Source organism: Nestor notabilis, unplaced genomic scaffold, assembly GCF_000696875.1.
Source record: "Nestor notabilis isolate BGI_N333 unplaced genomic scaffold, ASM69687v1 scaffold17160, whole genome shotgun sequence".
Taxonomy (NCBI): Eukaryota; Metazoa; Chordata; class Aves; order Psittaciformes; family Psittacidae; genus Nestor; species Nestor notabilis.
In genome coordinates this window covers 6,924-26,021 of record NW_009912620.1, presented here as the reverse complement: position 1 = coordinate 26,021, position 19,098 = coordinate 6,924, and the positions used below count along the sequence as shown (strand labels likewise).

Below are 19,098 nucleotides of genomic sequence, written 5' to 3'. Positions count from 1 at the left end.
ACCCTAACTATTCTATGATTCTATGAATAGTATAGAAGCGTTAATGACAGTAATTATCCCAAAATCTGTGTTCATTTGGATATGTAGTTAGGACCAGCTTTTTTGGAACCGTATAACAGTTTGGAAAAAACTTGGGGGAAAAAATAAAACAGAACCAAAAAAACATGGAACAGGATCAGTTGACCTTGTGTTGCTTATTTCAGTACAGAGTGGATTTTAATTCTAGGATATAGTCCAGAATCTACTGAAGTTGGGGGAAGGATGCCTGTTCAGTTTTACTGCGCTTTTGAGCAGGCTTTTACACCCTTGCTTGGCCTCTGGCTGGAGTATGTGCTGGATGGACATTTGGCTGCATTGCTTGAAAGAGTGGATTTGTGGGGAGATGAGATGGAGATTTATTTGCAATTTGCTACCTTTATGCAAAGTAATGAGTCTGCTCTCTGAGAGCGTTCACGCAGGGTGTTAATGTGGAGTAGTTGTCAATGCACATGGTAGCGTACAGAAACTTTGACTTCTCCACTTGGGCAACCTTGAAATAAAAGTCAAGAAGCTGTAGATGGATAAGAGTGGATTTGTGGGGAGATGAGATGGAGATTTATTTGCAATTTGCTACCTTTATGCAAAGTAATGAGTCTGCTCTCTGAGAGCGTTCACGCAGGGTGTTAATGTGGAGTAGTTGTCAATGCACATGGTAGCGTACAGAAACTTTGACTTCTCCACTTGGGCAACCTTGAAATAAAAGTCAAGAAGCTGTAGATGGATACAAAAGTAGATTGTGGGAGTATAGAAAATGATGAGAAAACTCTACCAGTTGTAAATAGCAAGGTCACAGCATGCCAGCCGTCCAGTCATTGTTGAGATTTTTGAGCGTAACAGTAGATACTGATCTTAAGGGGGACATGAAGGTAGCTTTGAAGTATTGAAGGGTTGCTTTTCCCACACACAAGAAAGGGTAAAAAACAAGAAACCGATATGAAGCAACAGCAAAGAGTGATGAATGACTATGTTTTTGTCAGACTGAACTACAGCTCAACCCTGAAATAATGTATTGGAGGCAAAAGTTTTTCTCTGTTCAGTAGCACTTAAACATTCTCACTTGCTCCTTTAGAATTGCAGAAAGATGAAGCAGAAGATACACAGTCAGAACAAGAAGAAGCTTTTTTGCCTCCACCAGTTGAGGATCCTGAGCTAAATATCAACCACCCCTACTATGATGTTGCAAGACATGGCATCATCCAGTTAGCAGGTGTGTTTGGAAAATACTATGACTTTACCTTACTGCACCCTTTACCGCATTTTTCTTACTGTACTCCTCAAGGTGATGCGTAAGAATCACGTTGATGCCTTCAGCTTTCATCCTGAAAAGCATCTGAATAGTAATATATGAACTCAGTGCTTTTCTACGGATGAATTATAAGCCAAATATTTGAGCTTAATCTCACTTTAAAATATAACTATAGCAATATATTATAATCTAAGGCCTAGCTGTGGCTGTAACAGATCTGTACTTTGTGATAAGCTGTTTTGTTTTCTGAATAACCTGAAGTGTTGTGTAGTCACATGTAATCATTTTTCTAGTCTGCCCTGGAAAGGGTGTGCAACCAAAGAGATAGGGGTTACTGTATAAAAACTAACGAAAGGCAGAAAGAAAACTGTTGACATGAATGTTAACTGCATTTATCATCTGACTTTCTGTTGTGACATGGAGAGAAGCTATGGGTACATAGCATGTTTGACTATTGGATCATTCAGTGTTTCCAGTTATTTATTTTTAAAACAGTCTGGCAGAGTGTAAGACATGCAAGCATGTTTATGATATAAATGCACTTCTTTACAGTATGCATAGCATATTTTTTTCCTTTGGGCTCATTTTTGGCACCAATGTGCTTGTTAAAGTGGCATTAGTAATCACAATCCTGATCTAAAGAAATCTATACAATGAGAAACAAACAGCAGTATTTAACACAGTTCATCCTAATGAAGTCTAGGATTGTGCTGTGCTTGCTTTTTGCACCTCATACTTCAGTGAGCCTAGATTATGATTTTTCAGGAAAATTATGAACTCGGGTTATACGTAGGTACCTTCCTGAGTTCAAGCTGTAAACAGGATGTCATCCAGGCGAATACCAACTTTAGCAAAACTTCTAGTGAGCTAGGAGTGACTAGGGGAGCAAAATCTGTGGTAATTTGGCTTCTGCCATACAGTGGGAGGAGAATTTTACCCATAATAACTTCTCTTCTGGAAGCTTGTTATACACAGATAATAATTACCTTTTCCCTTCTTCAACACTAACCATCCAACATAAGACTCAAATTCATAAACAAAGGAATAACAGATTCACAGTCTTGTGATTCAAAAGCTGCTACCTGCTAACCCACTAGGATGCTTCTCACACAAGCATCAGTTTTGGGATGGGGAAAATACCAAGATATAGAAGTTATAATGAAACCCTTGAAATCAAACTGACAAAGCATGAAATACATGTTTTAACTGAGACACTGGATACACCAGAGTCACTATATCTGTCCACCTAAGAATATCTTCCATCTGCTGTATGATGCAGTGCAACATGATCTTTAAGAGAGAGACTCAAACCCTTTTTTCTCCTGCTGGTATATTCAGTATCAAATTGTGATGGGCCATGTATTTACTGCTTCAGTTTTAAGCATGAACAACTATTTTTTAAATGTTTGTTGTTGCTTCTCATTCTTCACTCACTTAAAGCTGCTGTAGAAGTCATAAGCACTTATTATTTGGTGGTGTTAATCCTAAAAGGTCCTTTAGTGTTTATTTTCCTTGGAGGAGCCTTCATGATTTTTGCAGCTATGGGCAGATCTGATGAGCTGGAACCCATGAGTCTGTGCTTAGACAAAGCTCCTCTTCTTTATCCTTTCAGACTGGGGAAAAAGGGGACAAATTGGCTATCTTGGTAAGTTCTCCTTGACTGGTCAATAAGACATTCCCTTTAATTAAAAATAAAGAACTAAAAGTTTATTGCCAAGTCAAACAGAACATGTAACCTTTGTAGTCTCAGACAGACTCTGTCATTTGACTTGGAAGAGTTAAAATCGTGGGAGAACTTTTAGCGGGGGATATTTTGGAATGTGAAAAAGGAAGTACACTGGGGCAATTCTTCTGAAATATTCATGCTCTTACTGCTGGAAAAACAGAGAACATGAGGTAGATACAGAATTATAACCAGCGTGCCCTTTCCTGAGTGGTCCCACCTGGCTTCATCTCATGCATATACCTTATGCCTATGTTAGAAAATAGGAATGTGCTTCAGTATGGTGGAGTGAAAGCCACAGTGTTTTTTAAAGAGACCTACTTGTACCTTCCATGGTTTCATCTTGGAACTTGCTCTGTATCAGTGTTTGCTTGAAATAAAGTCCAAATGTAAGGTATGCTCCTGGCTTAAATTTGCCAGAACAAATGGAGGTATTCACAAGATGAATACCAAGAGGCTGAAATGTTGGATTATTTCTGATGGTTTTGTCCTCAATATTGCAGTCTTTTGCAGGGCAGTAAGTCCCCTAGCCACTGTTTATTCTCAAAAAAGAGTGACTTTAGCTGCCATTTCAGTCAGAAATATATGATGGGGTTTTGCAAATCTACTGGACGGTTTAAATGTGAAGCACAGACCAGAAGCATGCTCCAGACAGCAGTCTGCACCCTCTAAAGCAGATCTGATGGTGGGACGTAGAAGGAGAACACAGAGATGTGCATAAGAATGAAGATCACAGGGAAGGTGAAATATGACCTGAAGATGCTTCACCTCTACAGTATGAGACCTCCCCATCCCCTGTGTGAACTGGTGTGGAGTCAAGTTTGAATGTTGTCTGGATTTCAATTCAAGTGGGGGAAGGACGAACTCTTCAAATCTCCTTTACATATTGGAAGAAGCCAGTCCCTTTTGAAACAAAGAATTTTAAATGATTTGTACCTACTTTATAATGGTTTTAATCTATTTGAGTTAGACAAAGTATAATTTCAATGTTTGGAATGGCTGTTTCAAAGCAATTCTGAAAGCTGTTCTTTCACTTTTAATTCTGTGATTGAAAGACAGTGAGATTTATTTTTTAAAATAATTGAAGAAAAAGAATGAATTTAGGTGAAAATATTTGCAGTAATTTATCCACCTCTTACAGCTATCTCATTTCCAACAGTTGATTAAAAAAAAATAAATTAAAACTTCTTCTTTTCACAAATTAAAATGATTTATAGCTGCTTTGCATAACAATAGCTTTGACTATACGTAAAGGAGATTTTTTTTGGTTGTATTCAACCAGTGTGAAAACACAATTAATTAAATAAGAATAGAGGATATTTTTAAAAGATGTAAGCTTTAATAATTGTTTATTAATTACAGACTGATTTGTGTCACAAATACTGATGTGCAACTGGCTAAGCATATGTAAATGGAACAGTACTACAGTGCTGGTTCTTTTTATTTCTATTTTGAAGGAGAAATTTCAATCTGTTACTTTAAAAGAAATTCAAGATTACTTTTCTTCATGGCAAAAAGGAAGGGACGTATAAGCATATGTGGTGCATCATGCTTCCTTATTTTCTGCAGTTTGCCTTCTCCTGAATATTTGCAGAAAGATAATGGGAAGAGTGCATTTTCCAGAGAGGCTGGATTTTGTCTGCTTCCATCTAAAAGTGTTTGGTGACGTTGTGGAATAAAATAATACAAAACTACAGTTTTGAACTGAAAGCAAAACATCAAGGAGAAAAGCTAAAATTGCACTTCTTTTTTTGCTTGACCCCTGTAGATGTGAGGCATCTTTCAGTTCTGAGTAAGTCCAATTAGTAGGGGAATGAGAGTTTTGTGGGATAAAATACTCTATGTTTATTTAAAATCTGCATGCTTCCAGTTACACTCTCCTTTGAACGTGCAGATAATTTCCATTCCCCGTTTTACCCTTCAAACTGCACTTCCACGTATTTCATTAAAAATTCTATTCTCAAAGTCATGGGATTCAAACTATGTCAGAATGGGAAGCAAATGCTCTAGCAAATGCAATGGGCATTTCCCAGGGTGCTCAGCCACAGCCCTTCTGATGGAGGACAAGGGAAGCCTCCTTCTGTTTTTATCAGCACTTCACATGTCGTGTTAAAATCTGATGGTTTTCAAAACATTATTGATACCTGCAAAGAAAGAACAACCTCTTTGTTTTTGTAAACCACCATCACTAATTGGAAGCTGGCACTGTGTGATACAGTTTTCAATGAAGTTGAGGTTCTTGGTCACCTTTTCTGGTTTGCTCTTGTCACTTGTGTGGCACTTGTGTGTGGGAGAACGAGGTGCTCTGCTCTGCTGGTAATTTTGCGAAAGTTTCTCTGCCTCCTATATTTCCCATTATTGAAACTAGGCAATTATGTTTATTTATGTTCTAAGTGTGTATCTGTTTGCAGTCTTTTATAAAGCTGGTTGCTTTATTCTGGCTTTTGGGTCAAGTAGTCAAATGTGACCACCAGTAGCAATTAATGGCTCATTTAGTACTTTAACTGGAAATCTTTCTTAGATTTATTTTGCTGGCAAAGTTGTCTCTAACGATAGTCTACAGTGCACTGTAACAGCAATTTTTTTCACACGAGTCATGATATAAAGAACAAACTTTCATTAGCATTTTAATTTAATTTTAGTACATCATTTGTATTAATGCATGTCACATTATAATGCCTTTATAACTACTCTGAGAATACCAAATAAGACACATTCAAGTAACTTCAGGTAATAAATTATAGTCTGTTTAAGAACAATATGCAGACATACCTGAGTACATACAATTGTAATGTTGTGCATATTCTTACTTTAGTGGTGCTCAAACACCTTATTTAACCCTGGAGCCAGAATTTATTTTTTCATGTGAAACAGGCCTTGTGGGATGAAAAAACACCTTTGAGAGAATAAAAGTCAGCAGTCAGACAAAAAAAGAACAGGAATCAAAAACAGCCAGCAGAGAAAGCTATGTTTTGGAAGTCCAAACTGTAGGACTAAAGTGATGATAATTATCAAAATTCAAGCTGAGTTAGATCTTTAAAGGATGTTAAAGCAAATATCAGAAGGCTCTTTGGTTGTATAAGAAGAGAGAAGTGATTTTTTGTGAAACACGAGTGGGATGGCTATCAGACATAAACCAGCTATAGCTGTCAAATTAAATAAATACTTCATCTTGGTTTTCAGTAAAGACAATGATGCTGATGTCTTTTTAAGTCTTGTATGTGATGTTCTTCTGCAATTTATTATCTAACCGTTGCCACCTGTGTTTAGGAAAGATGCATTCAGATTGGAGCAGGGTAGAGAATATCAAGGTCAGGGAAGATATAGATGATCTATCTTGTTTCCGAGCAGTAAAATTAAGGCTGGGAGGAGATATGATTGTTGTCCAGAGTGCCCTGCAGGATGGTAAATAGTACTGAAAGAGAAATGCTGCATCAGCTGAGTGATGTCATTGTCACATGAACAAATTTGTACAAATTTGCATTAACTTTTAGACTGGAATTGTGAAAGCAGGTTGCTAGTGGTAAAAGCAGTGAGCAAAATGAGCAAGAAGCAGAAAGAACTAACTAGCTTTCTAGATAAAGCTCAACAAATCAGTGGAAGGGTTATGTGGTACAGTTCCTGGTGATGACACAGGCTTGGAATTACTAATGCAGAATGAATTATACCAAGAATGTCTCAAATATTAATTCAGATTAAACATTTTCTGGGGTGTTTGTATATTGCTTTTAAAGAAATAGTATCTCTCATGTAGATATATGTTAAAATCTTGACACCTCAGAGTCTTCAGTGCTTCAGTATGAGCATGATTTAACTTCTGCACCTGACTTACCGAGAGTCAAAGTTGGATGTGGGGTGGGCATGGCATGAACATCAACCTTATCTGTATAGACAGTGTGGGTGAAGCTGTCATGAGCCAAAGAGTAAATGAACTGGAGTGCAGCAATATATGCTTTGTCAGAGGAACTAAGGTCACTTAAGGATATTCAGGTTACGAAAAGCATACTTGTGTGCCTTTCTGGTTGTGTTTTAAATGTGGTCTGAATGTAGCAGTGCTTCTGGAAGACAGTATCTAAGAAAACTTAAATTGGGTTGAAAAAAAAATCTAACTCAGAAATGTGACAAAGCAGATGCCCAAAGTGCTTGTAGGTAGAGTGGTATTCTGGTAAATTTCAGAAATAAAGCTTGAAGAGTTTGAAAACAGGTCACTTATAAGACTATTAGAGAAAGCAAATCTGTTATATTCCACAACTGAATGCTACAGGAAGGCTTAAGTTTCTACTGTCAGGAGTTGAGCAACACCAACCACCTTCGAACATGACTTTCTCAGCTTAGCTTCATCGTTTTCCCAGCAACTGCTTCATTTCATTGCAGCGGTGGCCAAATTGCTTTCTGTAGGCAATGTGTTTTGACAGTGAAGGTTTGCAGTATGTTTTGAGTAACAATGGGCGATAGAGGTAGCCCCAAGTATCAGAAGATACAAGCCGTTCTTCAGATCAGTGAGGTCCTACTGCATAAGTAAATGAGTGTTGTCTTTACTAATTGTTTTGTTCACTAGGTGATGACAATTCTGGAAGGAAGGTGATTACCTTCAGTTGCTGCCGTATACCCCCCTCCCATCAGCTCAATCACACCAGATTACTGGAGTAAGTTTCTACTGGAGTAAGTTTCTCTCAATCTCCTGTGTGGACTACTTTGCATTTTATATGTGAACTCCTGTTAACTTGTTTCCAGGTGAATGAGCTTTCAGGCAGGAGAAGCAGGAGGCAAGGAGTGAAATGAAAATAGGATGTAAGACCTACTAGTGTTAATATTAAGTGAATGAAATGTAGATGAAACTGCCAGTTGCTTCACCTGGAATCTTGACTAGCAGAAGCAATTCACTGTGGACTGAAATTAACTTGTTGTCTTGATTTTTTTTTAATGAATTCTGATGATATTTTAAAAATTGAATTTATGATGAAGACCAAAGAAAAAGCAATTTTAGTATTTTAGAGTTCCATATATATGTTCTCATGAATAGCAGTATTTGCCTTAATTTGTTATACTTTATCTCCTAACTCAGTAGGAGCTTTGTTTAGTTATTTACATTTGAGTCACTTTCCTTTTTTATAAAGATCTGCATTATGTACAGTATATTATGCTTAACTGTTTTAAATGTATCTCACTTTGTAATGTTTGGGGTTTTTTTGTGTTAGAAGAGGTTGTAAATATATAAGATTGCAACATTCTTCCTTATACACTTGCTGAAGCAAGGTACCAGGACATGTTTTTGCCTTGTAGTTTGTCAGTGCATGGAGATCTGTTCTGCCATGGGAGTCCTGTCCTTGTTAAGCATTTTAAAACTATTTGGACTTCTTGTGCAGCCTTCATTGCCAAAATATTTGAGCACCTTTGAGCTGTCAGTACCCTCCACCACTGGAAAGGACAGAAGTGCTATTGCCTTTTCAGGAACAGAAAGGGATTAGAAAACAGGTTACTTCAGAAATGTGTTTGAGACTATGTTCTTCATTTTTATGCTCGTCACAGCTAAGGTATTTCCACAGCGTTAAGCCAGAGCTCCCCGTGTAGCATAGAGGGAATGTTAGCCCCTAGGAGGAAGAACCATTCCAGTCAGCTCCTCACCTGGAGGAGATACCTGCAATGATTAATAAGAAATGCCAAAGAAATGAGTGTGACAAACCACATTTCTACCAGATCTCAGAAGCGTTCCTCAGTTCTGTGAGGAGACACCTCAATAAAATTAGTGTTTCCAGCCCTTATGCTCTTCTGGACTTAAACACTTATGTGTTTTCCTTCATCTGAGCTGACATCAAATTCACTTGGAAAGCCTGTGCTAAGAGAGAAACTGAGAGAAGCTTGTGCTAAGAGGCAGCTGAAGGCATGTGTCTGAATGTGGAACTAGCAATACAACTATCAAATTATCTGCTTTTAAGTAGTTAGACCCAGGTGCTGAATTCTGAGGAAAAGCTGCAGCGTAGGTCAAGATTGGTAGGTATTTTGTGATAAAATCACTAAAAGAACTGATTTGGTAAAGCTTTTGTAATTCTGCAAAATAGTCCCTGCAATTCTGTTACAGCCTTGGAACAAGTAATTGTACAAAAATACTGGTTATTTTATGCCCACAAAACTCTCTCAAGTACAGGCTTTTTGGATGCAATGTGCCAAGGAATTTACATGCTGTAAAATAAAACATCAGGCACTCCATATGTAAGAATATCTGTTTAGATATATTTCAATTTCAAACTCTTCTTTAAAAAAGTCTTGAATGACTATTACTACTACTTCTTCCATTAAAATACCATTAATACTCAAGTTGGGGATCAAAACAGCATTATATTAATTGCAGTGGCAGTCTTTGTCCCAGGCTATTTGCAGGCTAAGATTTTTAGTATGCTGAGTGAATAAGCAGATAAATGTGACTGTAGGAGGCCAGTGTTAAGAGTTGAAGTTATGAGCTTTCCATGTAAAGGTGGTTAGTCAAAGTGGCCTTGATACTTGCAGATAGCCACAGCCTAATAAATGGCACATGGAACTATGTATTTTATTGAATGAAAATAGCTTACATACAACTAAGTGCAATAGCTGGGGTTCTATCACAGAATAATAAGATAGAGAAGGTTAAAATCTAACACAGCAAGACATGAGGCCAGACTGTACTCCTCCGTCATTGCTTTATTTGAATCATTGAGGTGTGTGATAGGCCATACAGTATTCTCAATTGTAAGAGAAAGGAAAGAAAAAAACATCTTAAACTATACCATTAAAGGATGAACACACAGAAATCTGCTTATAAAGCATGCAGTATTATTTCAAGATGGGGATAAGTATTGTAGTTCTTTAAATTAGTTTTAAGGGAAATGATGTATGAACATGGACCTCATCACACAAACAAGAGAAAGGCAAATATATTCAAGAAACAGTTTAGAGTAACAAGTTGTAATTGGTAATTAGGTCTAATGAATTTTTCAAGAATTTAGAAAGTTTTAAATTGAAAGGAAGCCCCAAGATTTCATAGAATCGTTTCAGTTGAAAGGGACCTAAAAGATCATCTAGTTCCAACCCCCCTGCCGTGGGCAGGGACACCTTCCAATCTGGCCTTGAACACTGTCAGGGATGGGGCAGACACAACTTCTCTAGGCAACTTGCTTCAGTGTCTCACCATCCCCAAAGTAAAGAATTTCTTCCTAATCTAAATCTTCGCTCTTTCATCTTAAAGCCATTATCCCTTGTCCTGTCACTACATGTCCTTGTAAAAAGTCCCTCTCCAGATTTCTTGCAGGCCCCTTTTAGGTACTGAAAGGCTGCAACAAGGTCTCCCCAGAGCTTTCTGTTCTTCAGGCTGAAAAACACCAACTCAAGATCTTAACCTATCTTCACAGGAGATAGGTATATTATTTATTGTTTTGAAAAGTCAAAAATGACATTGCTTGGCTAAAAAGAAGGAATTTACAAAGACTAGAAGAAAGCAAAATAGAGTTGCTGATAGTTAAAATGCATATTTTTCAAAATTTCTTGGAAAAATTAGGTCTTCACATTGTCTTCATCTTTTCATGATTCATGAGCACCATAGTTTTTGTAACTATATACATTCTTTCATATTTCAGGCTTTGCAGTGATGTGGAATTATTGGCAACATTGCCACTAGCACAAGAGGAAGTTGCTAAATACATTGAAGCAAACACTAATTTGCAGTCACTAGTGTTCTGTGCAAAAATAGCACATTTTCTTTCTCACTTACTGCTTTAAAAATCTCATCCAGTAAACTGTCTTAAAACTAAAATGTTATCTTTCTCCTCAGGTACTTAAAGTATACTCTGGACCAGTATGTAGAGAATGATTATACAGTTGTCTACTTTCACTATGGCCTGAAGAGTGTGAATAAACCATCTCTGAAATGGTTACAAACAGCCTACAAAGAATTTGACAGGAAGTATGTCCCCAAAATATTTGGCTTACTCTTTGGGTTGTGTAATGTCTGTAACTAACTTCCATGAAGGAAGCAGATCTTTCCTGAACTGCCCACATCTAACCAAGTTCATTTTGCCATTTCAAATTCTTACAACGATATAGGTACAGTTAGTTCTCTTGTGTCTTCTGTGCAGCACTAAGAAATGGCCTGACTGCTTCAGTGATTACACAAAGGTATAAAAAGCTTTGGGAACAAAACCAAGAGCCATTGCCTTTTCTGTGCACTATTTGACAAGATATGTGTGGCATTTTGTTGGTCATCATTCTCAATTATCTCACAGCTGTGTTAAACTTTTTATCATCCCAAGGCTATGTGTGTACAAAAAACGAAAGATAAGCTTTTAACAGTCCATCTCTCACAGGCCTTGCAGCATTCGTTGGTTGTTACATGTAAAGGCCCCAAAAGACTGCTGTGCTCGTATATCCTGACCTTTGGAGTAGCAACGGCTATGGCTCATAAGTTCATGGTTTAGTTGGTTAGGGTGAGTTGAGGCAAAAGCTTCTAGGTAAATGGAATCTGAAGTTCTGATGTTTATTCTCTGAAAATGCGTGCTTACCAACAAAGCAGAAAGTTCCTACTGAGATCAGTTAGGCTTTTACTACTTTGAAAGTTGTTACTTGTTTGTATGTTGGCCTCAAGAAGGCTACATGGCTGAAAGCAAAAATGTAGTTCTTTCCTGATAGTGAGAGTGTATGTGTGTGTCTGCATATTGGGGGGGATTCATCATAAATGTCTGATTTTTCCAACTGGGGAGCTGGAACAAGAAGCAGATCTCAAAAAAAATATACTGTGAAAAAGATTATTGGGTGTTTCTAGACTAGGTGTAGTCCCAATGAAATACACAACCTTACTTTGGAAATTGAAGTTGAGATGCGCACAACACCACTTGTTAGTTTAGTGCCAGAGCTCAGACTTTCTTGAATGTCACCCAATAACCTCCTGATAAAACTCACTAAGCAAGAAGACGAGGTTGTGCTTAGCAGCTATCAGAGCAGCAGTGGGAAGCTGTCATCTGAAGCCTCTAACTGCTTTCAAGAGATACTGCTCTCCACTCAGCAACAGACCAAAAAAGCTTATTTTTGCTAGCAGGTTTCTGAATATTGTTAGTGCAATCTGTCTATTCTTTCGGGGACTGGGTAAGGGAGAAGAAAGGCAAAAGATCTCTTGCATTTTGTCTTTGGCAAGAGATTTGGACTACAATACTGGTTTTTTGCCATGCATTGAAAATTTCTGAAAATAAAGCATCGTACCATTTTCCTTCTGAGAGAATCCCAGGCCAAACTTACAGTTGCTGCATGAGGAGAGATAGTACAAGGGCAGTATCTTCTTTGTTGCCTTTTGCCATGCCTACAAGTGGACAGTATGAGTTTCATTTATACCAAAAACGTGTTCACTTTATTCCCCCACCATGACCCAAGTAGCAGGAGAACCAAAGAGGAACAGAGATGCACAGGTAGCCAGACAAAACCATACACCCATCATTTTGTTCACAGTTGAAACATCTTAGTGTACTGTCATTGAGAAGCTCAAAGCAACATTCACAGCCCAACATGTGTGTTCAGCTATACTAGCCAGAGGAAATAAAAAACCAAACCAAAAGTAGCACCTTTCAGACTTCTCCCATGTGTATGTTTTGGAGTCAAAAGAAAAAGAGGACAGGATGAAAGTGATTAGCTAGCATCATGAAAGCAGATGTTAAACAGGAATAGTTTCAAAAGAATAGATCTCGCTTTGAAGGTTTACAGCAGAGGCTCAGTAAAGTCTTTTGGGCATTCGATTGTAATCTAGGAAATAGCAATGTCTTATGCCCATTGCTTCAATATACAAAACAAACTTACACCAGAAACATCAGTAAAACTATTCAGGAGTTTTCCTTGTTAGTTTTTTATTGTTGATTTTGGGTTCTTGTCCACAGTGGTGCCAACTGCACAGGGATAATTGTTTGCTTGAGTATGATAGTGGCTTTGTGAAAACATTGCTTTTCTCGTTCAAAGATGTCTGGGCCCAAATAAAACCCAAAATGAAGAACTGTCATGTTTGCTGTCTTAGTCCGTTTTTCCCCTCTTATCATAACCTGGTAGAAGAAGGTTTTTCTTAGGAGTTCATGATCATTGTTTCATAACAACAAGTAGAGTATACTTTGGGAGCAAACTCAGCAAAGTAAGAAGCAAAAATTTATATATATAAAAGCAGGATTTTTCATTATGTGTTTCTTAATTTCATTTTGCAATAATGTTGAATAAGAGCAGAGTCTTTTTGTGCAGCTTGGTTTCCATTTCAATTTGTCACGGTTTAAACGCTGAACCCAGGACACAATTTCAGCCTACTAGAATCTATCGTTTATGTGTCATGATATGACACTGTAGAATCAAGCAAAGCTACAATGAAGAAAGGGTTTTGTTTCATACAAAGGGGACCGTTCAGTACAATACAGCATGGAGTTGGCGTCACCTCTAGTAATTATAAACAAAACAACACAAAGGTAGCAGTAAAAATAAAGGATTAGGTGTAAATTTTACATCTAAAAGTTTAGAAATCTCCAACCTGAAACTCCTCTAAGTAGAAAATAAAATAAGATGAAGTAATTGTAGACTCTTCATTCTCTTCTCCGTATTTTTTTTTCCCTTCAGTTCTGCCCCATTGATATTAAATCTTTGAAACAGCAGACATTGTTTAGGAAAGTAGTAGTGTTATCTTGGCCTACTATTGTATCATTAATACTGATCATTTTTTTAAACTAGGTGAGGAGGGCTTCATTTTACATTCCATTTCTTCTGAATTGGATCTTTTTAATGTATTTGAAAAGAATGCTGTATAATGTTTTTTGTAATAATACCTCCAATTCAGTTGTAGCTATTCAGTTCTACAATCTGTGATACTCAACAGTCTTCTAACAATTTAATTTTCTTTTCCTAGGTATAAGAAAAACCTTAAAGCACTATATGTCGTACATCCAACCAACTTCATAAAAATTCTGTGGAATATCTTCAAACCTCTTATAAGGTACATGGCAGTTTATTCAACACATTTCCCAGTTTAGTTTAAGGTGGTTTGTTCTCTAAGTTGCTTTTGAAAAGGCTTGAAGTAAAATATGTCAGCTAACAGCACAATACCCATTTAAACTGTCACAGACTAATGAGTCCAGTGAGCTTAAGCTTGGGTGTGAATAGGGCAGAGTTCTTTTCTTTCTAAGAAAAGAGAGGCTCAATTCATAGTAGTGTTACTGGTGTGTTAAGGTAAATATCACTTAAAAATGTGGTTATTCTGTGGACCATGAATGACTTTTTCGTCCTGTTTGACAGCACTTAGCACATTAGAACTGGGTCCATGACAAGTTACAAGGTGGTCTGGTAAAGCAGATAATAAATCAAACCTTCAGTCTGATCTCAAGTGCTCAGGTGAATAGGAATGATACTACTTGTGTGTTCAAAGCTAATGGATAAGTCCTGAAGTGCCTATAGGGATTTGAGATTGAAGGTATAATGGTGAAGGTGGATGTATTTTACTGGTGCATTTTTTTCCTTTGCATTGTAAAAATTGATGCTACCTACTAGGAACGAGCAACAATGGGCAGGTATTTCTAAGTGCTAGGGTGGTTAGGCTTTCTTAGTTTCTGCTCCTGGACTTCTGTAATTTCCAAAGTAATTCTGATTTGCAGATTATATTGTGAATGTCCTTAGGGCTGGAGGACAAAACCAGCTTATTCTGAGAAGCCATAATGAACCAACTAAAAATGTCCCTTACAGTAGTGTGCAATTGATTCAGTTTCTAACTGGTAGAAAGCTAGTTAATTTGAAAGGGAAAGTTTAACTTCTAGACTGACCAGAACATATAAAAAGCATGTGAAAAGAAAAAAGTAATTATAGCTAAAAATCATCCAGAATATGCTGTTCTTGAAACAGGAAGACTAATGATAAAACTTTATTTTAACTGGCACTAAAATAAATGCCAGAGATCCAGGACATAAAGCAATGGTTAGAAAAGTGTGACAGAAGCAGGATGCCCAATAGCTGATGGTGCCTCAGGAATGGGGATAGATATTTTTTTGTTCCTGAGTTCTGACGGGTATGGAGAGCTTTCTAGGAAAAAAAAATACAAAACCCAGAAAATCTCTTGATAGACTTTACAACACTCAGGTGAAATCAACTCAGAGGCAGCTGGGAGCTCCTTGGGTATAGCTCCAGGCGAGTGGTTTTAGGACACTCAAAAGTTTTCAATCTGTGCATGTTAATGCACTCAGTGGAGTCACAGCTGGACAGCAGCTGTGCTATTTGACTTGGAGAAATAATTGGCTGCTAACTCTTACAAAAGAAAAGCTTACAGGTTCCTGTTCCAAATACTTATTTTGCCTGGATCTTACTATGTCTCTGTAAATAAGATGAATACTTTTTTTGTCAGACCAGCATGATACACTGGCAATTAAATCCTTGTTTGCGTGGAGTGTGAAAATGGATGAACGTGATAAGCTTAAGCATTTATATCTAGTATAGAAAATTCAAACCATGATTGTCATCTTAGGGCATCATCAATCAGGGCAGCATCATCTTGACCTTCTGAACACCACACTTTCATTAGGATGGCTGTTCCTGTTTATATTTGACGTTACCACTGTGTACCTGGATACTTGCTCTGAGTCTAATTTACAACACTTTACTCTCTATTGTTAAAATATGTGACCACTGGGTCTGATGAAATAATTGAAAGTATGAGTAAATTCTGAACAGGTCCATAAGCCAGAAGGCAGGAATTAACTGAAGCTGGAAAAAAACCCACCCTCTTTACTCCTTAACATGGTTTAATTGTCAAATGCTCACTCACATATATCTGTGCTTTGGGTTGACTCAAGTTCAGGTTTGTCAAATAAAGGGAAACAGAAGGATATAGTTTTAAAACTGTGAGTGTGAAACTGCCCATGTACAATTTGCCTAAATTATACTCATTGAAAACTAAAACTTATAAACAGTGTTAATTTACTAGAATGGTACAATTTAAAATTTGTTCACAGTACCTTTTCTTTCCAGCATAGAATAATCTTATTCTAGCAGATCATGCTTTTATTTAAGTGTAATATTAAAGTCCACAAAAAGAAGGCAAAAAAATCCACTGGACATTTTTTTCCCTAGCTTTTTTTTTTTTTTTTTTTTTTTTTTTTTTTGCCTTTTTTTTTTCCTTTTTTTTTCCCATGAGTAGAGCACATTTCTATGTGTGAGCTAACAGAAGCCACCCACCTGTTATAAAAATAATATAATATACGTTTAGGTCAATGTGGTGGTGACGTGGCATTTTTAAGAAATGGCAATAATTCCTAAATGCTCACAATATAGTTACAAATTACGATTATCTGTAATATGTCCTGTATTGCCAGAGGTGACTAGCTGAGAGTTCTGTGTCAGCCTGTGGCTTAGGTAAGATGTTGAAATTGCCTTCCGCTTTTGAATAAAAGAAACACTGAAGAGCTCTGAAGTTGTACACCGACAGACTTGATACCCATCAGTCCCAAAATCACTTGCCTAGCAGCAAAATTTAACTCATTTCAAATAAAAGCTAAAATGCTGAAGTGACTTAACATTTGTACCATCTCCCACTAGAGGGAGTGTGTGTATGTATATTTGACAATCCAGGGATAAATTCATTAATGCGAGAGAATTTTTTTCCAGTTTTACTGTCAAAATAAGTTGCAGCAGAGTATACTTTTTATCATAAATACCTGTTATTTTGCTTGACATTTCATTACAGGGCAGATATTTTGTGTTGTGGTAAAATACAAAATTATTTTAGGCCATGTATATAAATGTGTTGTTAAATCTTGTTTGAACACCTCAGCCTGTAAAGTCGTGTAATCTGTCTGAAAGTCAAGACCTAACTAGTGATGCTTGGTGCTTCAAATTTCTAAGTCTGTTTTGAACAAGTCCTAGAAAAACCTTATTATTCAGGATGTTTCCTAGAAGCTATCTAGTCCTTTTCAAAATTGATAAAGCTGATGGCCCAACACTTCAATGATACACACTATCCAGGCTGTGAAAGTCTTTCCTGTCGCTTGCTACTTTATAGTTTGTGTCTACAGCCCCATTATTTTGTCTTTTGGCAGGGAGGAATGCCTAAATAACACAAACATGTTGTTCTGTTGGCCATGTAACATTTTCTCCAAAGTTAATGGGTTTTTAGTGAGCTTTCTGATGCTATGTGAAACCTGTTTTTCAGTGGCTTTTAAAGTACTGTTTTTCATATCTATGCAAATCAAAAAACATTCAGATGGAAGTCAGTTATTTTTATTCAAATCAGACTCTCAGGCATGCACTGTATATGTTTGATCATATGAAATGAAATACATCTTACGTCTCCTGCTGCTTCAATTACAGTCTAATTTTTGAGTTGCATCAGCACTTACATTTCTGTAATAGAAACTAAACCCTTCATAAATGTTCCTCCCATGCTGATTTTTATACTTCTTTGTGATTTGGGGGTTTTTTTTAGCCATAAGTTTGGGAAGAAAATCACCTACTTGAACTATCTAAGTGACCTCAGGGAGCATCTCAAATATGACCAGCTAAATATCCCTCCAGAAGTCATCCGGTATGTGTCAAGTTTAAAATACGTTGTCTCACTTTCTCTCAAGTACAGTTGCATCTTGTTCACTGTGTTTCAAGAAGAATCTAATCCTAGTTCCTCAATGATTAAAAGTCTAATTTACCTGTTTGTGCTTGGTTGGATTTAATTCTGAAAGCTGCTTTGCCATCAACGATCTTCTGAAGTGTGTAGGTGTTTAGAGAGGAGAATGTTATATAGTTTTCTACAGATTTGGTATATCTCCATCTCATCTGTGGAGCATTTTCTTAGTATAATTGCAGCTTCTGTGTGTTAGTGAAACCAATTCATGTGTCATACTGCTTAAGAGTATCATGTAATGTTCATGGGCAAAAGTGTAACCCTGACCCTTTTGCTTGCATACTGTAACAGATTAAGTGACTTCCTTTTGCTAAGAGCATTGCCAGTCAGCAAAATGTTGATTGACTTTAAACTATATGGATACATCCACTGTCTGCGGATCCAGTACTTTTATATTGTACATATATGTGTGTTAGGGAGAAGTACTGGAGAGGGGGCAGGAGAGAAAAATAAATGCATAGGCTGGAATTGTCAAGTGCTAGTATTAGTATCAATAACAGTCTTCTCAACACAGTGTTTTACATGGAAATGCTTTGATGTACTGACAGGAAGTGATTTTATGTCACTGCTGAATGAAAGTAACTGGAAGCTTTGATTATGACTGTTATTGATGCCTGGTGGGTTTTTACACACCTTTTGTGTAAATATGGAATAACAGAAAATACCTTATAGCTCTAAGGTTATAAATTGGATTGCATGCTTGCCAAAGAAAGGGGAGTCATATTTTGAGTAGTAGATAGGTTTGGATTTTGCTGTTGAATTATATTATAATACATAATATTTTTGGACACATTTATTACTATGCTCCATTTGCTGAAGCAAAAGAGCTCTTTTCTGTCTTATTTCAGTATCCTATCACAAGTACTACTTAAAAATCTTCCTAATGTTTAAATTAAGTGCAAGTTTTGTAAAACTAATATACGCTATTGTCAGGAGATCAGCATCAGGAACAATACTGGTAGTTGTTCATACATATAGTCTGTCAGCTGTGGTGCACAGAAAATCAATGATTTCTTGATTTTTGCAGACATGATGAAAATCTTCGGGGAAAACAGAAGGGTAAACTGCCACCTGTGGTTAAGATTCCTCCACCACGGCCACCTCTACCTACCCAGCAATTTGGAGTCAGCCTGCAATAGTAAGCCATGAGATTTCTAAAATATGATATTTCTATACCTTGAAGCCTTCTGTGATGCACAGATTCACTGGACAGAATGCCTGCAAATATTTTATTATATGCTTAGTTTCTCATTCTCTTTGAAAGCCACAAAACTATGATGCTAGACAGTAGGTTTTATGCATTCAGGATAGGTTTCACAGTCCCAGTGACCTGTGTGGTCTTCAGGCTTATGATATCTTTGTGGTAGTTAGTGCTAGCATGGCTGCACAACTTTTCATCCAGTGGACGGAAATTTGCCTGTATATGACAGAGTCATGAGCTAATCTGTTGTT

The 19,098-nt window shown here is 37.1% G+C and overlaps 1 protein-coding gene across 1 annotated transcript; it reads left to right on the top strand.

Annotated features, from left to right (window-relative positions):
* Positions 1-1,098: 1,098 nt before the first annotated feature.
* On the top strand, positions 1,099-18,785 carry LOC104399168 (rho GTPase-activating protein 8-like; the record flags this gene model as incomplete). Its single annotated transcript, XM_010020423.1, has 6 exons — positions 1,099-1,246; positions 7,567-7,654; positions 10,810-10,941; positions 13,897-13,983; positions 17,455-17,553; positions 18,674-18,785. Coding segments are annotated over 6 exons (666 nt in total), but the record flags the coding sequence as incomplete, so codon positions are not given.
* Between the last annotated feature and the right edge of the window lie 313 nt (positions 18,786-19,098).